Here is a 5,282-nt window from a genome sequence, read left to right on the forward strand (position 1 = left end):
CCACCAGCGGCTGCAACCTTTGACCCCAGCGAGGGCCAATTATTGGCTATTTATAGCGTAAGAGCCCGGGCCCCGGCCGTGCACAGACTGCGTGTACGTGAAGAGGAAGTACATACTGGCGGTGGGGAAGGGTGTTGAGACTGTGGGGATTTACGTAACCGAGGGCATTGCTCATGTACGGCACGCCTCGAGTGGGACGTAAACGCATGTGACGGGAACACGCGCGTGTGCGCGCGCGCGTGTATGTTCCAGAGAGACTGCGTGTGTGAGTGAGCGCGTGTGTGAATGCGCGTTGTTTGAACAGAACGCTTTTGCTTTTGTGCATCGCTCGGGTTTGATAGGCTCAGTTAGCCGGGCCCCGCACAATAGCGGCCCTTCATGTGCACGGACACGTCCGCGCGGGTCCGGGAGGGGCCTGGCTGGGCGGGGCGGGGCGTGGACCACACAGGGCTCTGGCGCCATTCACACGCGGCGGCGAGCTGTGTGCCTCAGGATGAGGATGAGGCGGGGGTGTCGCGGCTCATAGGAGGGGGGGGGGACCCAAAACCAACAGCAGCCGGCCCACACAGGCGTGCGGTTTAGTCTTGCCGAAGCGCCGTCGTGGTCGTCGTGTCGCTGGGCCTTTCACCTTGTGAGTCACCCAGCACATGTGTGCGTGTGAGTGGGTGAGGAGGGGGATAAGGGGGGAACGTCGCCGTGCCGCACGCCGTCCAGATCAGCCTACTGCTCCGAGGAGTCGGCCGCCGCCGTCCCACGCTCCCCGCTCCCCTATCGTCATCGTCACCTTCGGCGGCACGGGTCGGATGTGTGCCGTCCATCCGGCGGATGCCAGGCCGCGGGGAGCCCCGTGGGGACGTGAAGGGGACCCGCAGGGCTACCCCCAAGGCGACCCCCAGGGCGACCCGCAGCGCCACCACCCGCAGGGGCACTGCAGGCGCGGCGCCTCTATACCGCAGCGCCGCCCCGTTCCGGCTTCCGGCCAAGGAGGTCCACCCTCGCCCCGCCCCGCCAACGTCCTCAAATAACAAAGGGGAACACTTCCCGGGCCCCAAACGTTAGCGAAGGTGGGGGCCCGCAGCGGCTGGGGGGCGTTTGCGGGAGGAGCCGGGACAGGGAGTTGGGCGGGCACACCGAGTCGCTAACGTCGCCGGAAACAAAACTTGTGGTTCCGTTGCCAAAAAGGGGGCCGGTTCGGCGCGCCTCGCCAGACCCCGCCAGACGTACCCCCGATTGGCTGAGCGGTGCGTTTCCTCCCGCGAGCCGCAGCCAAGCTCGGGAGGGAGTTGTTGGACGAAGTCTTGATGGACTCACCTGCTGGGGGTGGGCGGTGGGCCGGCCAGGGGCGCTGCCCAAAGTTACTAGGCTCGCCAAAAGCCATGGCGCCGGCAGCCCCCGCCTCCCCCTCCCCACGCGGTCAGACTGCACACTGCTATACTGGAGTTTTGCCAGCGCCACCCCGGATCCATCCCTCCCTACAAAGTTAAATGGGCAGTGCATGGGGCGGGACCGCCGCCCTGGAATATCTATCCGCAGCCCGCAGCCCGGGTGGGTCAGTCGGCTAGGCAAGGAGGGTCACGGTCGATACTAGGTGGCAATTATTCCATTCGTTTCGACAACAGCCCATTCGGACGGCAAGCGGGCACCGGGCACTGCGGGAGAGGCGGGCAAAAACTGGCCATGCTAAGTGAACTGAACGGGGCTGCGTCGACTCAAGGCGAGTATAAAGAAAGCAGTACAAGGGGAAAGGGCAGAGAAGAAATAAAGTAAGGCTGAAAGAACGATGGAGGGGGATTCATGAACACGCATTTCTTTTGAAGGGATCTTACATTTGGGAACTTTTTTTTATTACAAGAAAAAGAAAAATACTGCAGCAGGTCGAGGTCAGTTAGGAAAAGACGAGGGAATACTCTTTTTGCCACTTTGTTTTCTCCTCTTCCCGCAACAGATCCGCCAGAAACACCCTCAGCGCCAAACGCCAGAGTAAACTTCTCTTTTAAGTGTCACTAACAATCGGAAAAGCAGGATGAGGTAGAAAGGGGCAGCAGGGGGGAAAGCGGGACTAGAACCTGGCAGAAAACTAAACTAATTTGCGAAACTGAACAAGCCCCTACGCAACCCTCCTATGGACCCCGGCATACTTGCGAACATGTGAAAGAGAGGGGCCCTCCGTTACGAACCTGCAGAGAAGGGGCAAGAGGGGAGGAGGGAGGCGATCAATGTCTCAAATAAATAAAGACCCAGCCCTACGACCCACTGCCCCGCTCAGCACAGCGGCGCGCTCTACACACATATATATATTTGCACACATTCCAGGCACTGTATTTCTGATTTCAGGGAGGAGAGTGAGAGGGGGGGGGGGGATATGACCACAAGCACAAGACTCAAAACTTGTTGCCAGAGGTGGGTAACAGCAGGCCATAGACTACGACAAGGGCAGCGCCCTGTTTCGCGCTGACCGCAACAGGAGGGAAGCCCCAGAGAGTCGGGGTAGCGGCGGCTGCACTCCCCGCAGATGCGGTAGTCGCGAACACGGAACAGCGCGGCAGGTCTAATGAATGGAGGAGAGTTCCTGAGTCGCATTTGCGCCCAACCAAAGGCTACAAAAAATCCGTTACTGGTGAATTATAATTGACGACTACGATGATGAACAGCTGAAGGAAGGTCACAAATATAAGTCGTGTCATACCTTGTTGAGCAGCTCGTCGAGGGACTCCATGTCGGCGGTGGTGTAGTTGTTGTTACTGCCGGGCTGCACCATGAAGGTGGCGTTGCTGGCCTGGTGGCCGGCGGGCTGGCCCGAGGGCAGGTGGGCAGGGGACCCGCGTGGGGACGGAGAGGCTCGCGGAGAGGGTCTCGGGGGCGGCGTGGCGGAGGCCGGGGACGCGCTGAGGCCCCGCGCGAGGCTAGCGCGGCCCAGGCCGAGGCCCAGGCCGAGGCCCAGGCCCGCGTCCGCCTCCGAGGAGCTGATGGCGAACACCTTGGCTACAGCCGCGGCGCGCGCGGCATCACCCTGTCACAAGTCCTGCTCACACGCACTCGCGCTCACGGCGAGCTCACTGGACGGCAGTGGCGACGGCAGCCACGGCGGCGGCCTGGACGGCACAGGGGGGCATCAGCACGCTGAGCATCTTGAGCTGCAAGGAGAAGAGACAGAGTAAGCCACTTGGCCGACCCTTGCCATCCGGCGCGCGAGTGTTCTGTGCCCTGGAGGTGGTGCTGCTGGTGATGGACATTTAATCCCGTCCTCCCGGGTGCCTCGTGCAGCAGAGGCGGCCCTAAGGCTGGCCAACGCTGCTAATAGTGGTCTAATGAGTAGCGCTGGGGGAGCGGGAGGGGGAGGGAACGAGAGCAAGAAACAGAGGCCCCACCGGGCGAGCCGGGCGGGGCCATAGGCCTGAGCCAGGCGGCCGCCGCGCCAAGAAATCAGATAAGAATCGGTGATGTAGGGCCGCGAGGCGAGCGGGCGGGGCGGGGATGTCTGAACATGTGTTCGGCCCATCACCTCAGCCTCCTCGTCTTTTGTCGTAGTTTCTCCACGATCGTCGCATTCATCACGAACACTGCCGCTGTGGACGATCAGGCGGGCAGCCAGACAGGCAGCCAGGGCGGGCGGGCGGCCTGGCCAGGCAGACGGCCAGCGCGGCGTGTGCAATTGACCCACATGTCAGGGCCCAAGTACCCACTATGGCGGCAACGTGCGAGAGCCGCGCCGCGCACCGAGCGAAAAAAAACGAAGGAGGACGCGCTGGGAGAGTCACTCAGACAGCCTGCAGGAGGACGCGCTAGGAGTCGCCCGGACCCCCGCGCGGCCGCCGCGAGACACAGCCGTCATCAGCAGGGAGTGGACACCAGGGGTCCCCGTCAGTCCTCGTCGGCCCCCGCGTGAAGCACGCCACGCCGGAAGCAGCCGGAGACAACTACTTGGGCGTGGACAAGACGAACCCAAGGATAAGGACCAGCTGGGGCCTCGCCCGGGGCCCACCCATACACGGGCGGAGTCGGACTCGGCTGAGTGAATGGCAGTTTTGCAAATTTACACTGTCCGGATTAGTGTGGTTCGTCACGTTACTCCTGCGGATTAGTGTGGTTCGTCAAGTTATATTTTAAACTTAAATTAGACGACACGAGCCATGGCACGTATATTATATGTATCTGAGTTTCACTTTAATGTTAACAAGCCCTGGGAGAACACCTGAAGGTTGCTAAGTAACAACACGTTGATGCGTTTGTAAACGCAATAAAAGCTTGGGCACTTTGGGCCTCGCTTTGGGCTTTCTTCAGAATAACACACTGTCACGTAAACATTTTCTCATAGAGAGGAGAATCACTCCCTCCTTGGTTTTTCACATAACGCGACTGCGTGGAATGCTAGATTTCACCGCAGAATTAAAAGGATTTCACTTAGTATTTTAGAAGATTTCGTGCTTGAACCCTGAACCACAAGGTAGATAAATTAGGTCTAGGAGGGTATATAAGGTCTAAGGATTGCCCTCAATTTCGGAGGACTTCACAATAAGATTTCATCAAAATTTCAAAAGATCTTGATGTACTTTAAAATATCACGATTGGATTTCACGGGATTTTGCGGCGGACTTCACATGACGTTTGAGAGTAGAGAGGATTGCACGCTTAAAACTAGAAGAAATCACACAAATGTCATGATCGCAGGTGGATTTCAAATGATTTCGAAAGGGTTTAAGGGACTCTGCACACATAATACATGAGTGGTGGCCGCGCTTGGTGAAAAACTAGCACGGATTTTAAAACTGTTTCTCTGATTTCAACAGTGCACTGAGACCTGCGTGATTCGAGAATGAAACACATCCGGGGGGTTTAAATTTCAGTTTGTCACTGCGCCGCCTCCGTCTATTTTCTGCCACCGCCGGGGCGCCGCTTCCTTGACGGCTTGACAACGGCCTGGAGGGCGGGAGGAGGTTTTTCCAAGAGGCCATGCATGCACGCATTTCCGTTCTAAATACAGCCGCACCTTCGCCGGGGCTGCGGCGCTCGCTAACGAAGGCGGCGGGCGTCGTGACGGGACTCGAGGAAACTTTGCTTTACGGAGTGAAACTGCGAATGAAGGAATTTGAGAATACGGCCCTGACAAAAGATTTTACGAGATGTCGGAAAGTTTGAAACGTGACATTGTGCCAGGCATGGCGTGGCGCTCCAGCTGCAGGTGCCGGAGCGGAGCGCGCCGGCGACTGAATATTAATTACATCACAACCCGTTTGGAGCTCTAAGCAAACGACTGAAAAATACTATAGCTATGCCAAGCGGTG

The 5,282-nt window shown here is 58.7% G+C and overlaps 1 protein-coding gene across 10 annotated transcripts in view; it reads right to left on the reverse strand.

The window, feature by feature from the left end:
* The window catches only part of LOC113215625 (uncharacterized protein CG43867), an 81,133-nt gene that overhangs the window by 69,567 nt on the left and 6,284 nt on the right, over positions 1–5,282 (reverse strand). For all 10 annotated transcript variants that reach the window (XM_052267052.1, XM_052267054.1, XM_052267061.1 and 7 more), the window contains exon 2: positions 2,687–3,134. In XM_052267052.1, the coding sequence (XP_052123012.1) occupies positions 2,687–2,758 (72 nt within the window). In that variant the 5' untranslated portion in view covers positions 2,759–3,134. The remainder of the gene's footprint in view (positions 1–2,686; positions 3,135–5,282) is intronic.

Source organism: Frankliniella occidentalis, unplaced genomic scaffold (genome assembly GCF_000697945.3).
Source record: "Frankliniella occidentalis isolate FOCC.00 unplaced genomic scaffold, Focc_3.1 Scaffold46, whole genome shotgun sequence".
NCBI lineage: Eukaryota > Metazoa > Arthropoda > Insecta > Thysanoptera > Thripidae > Frankliniella > Frankliniella occidentalis.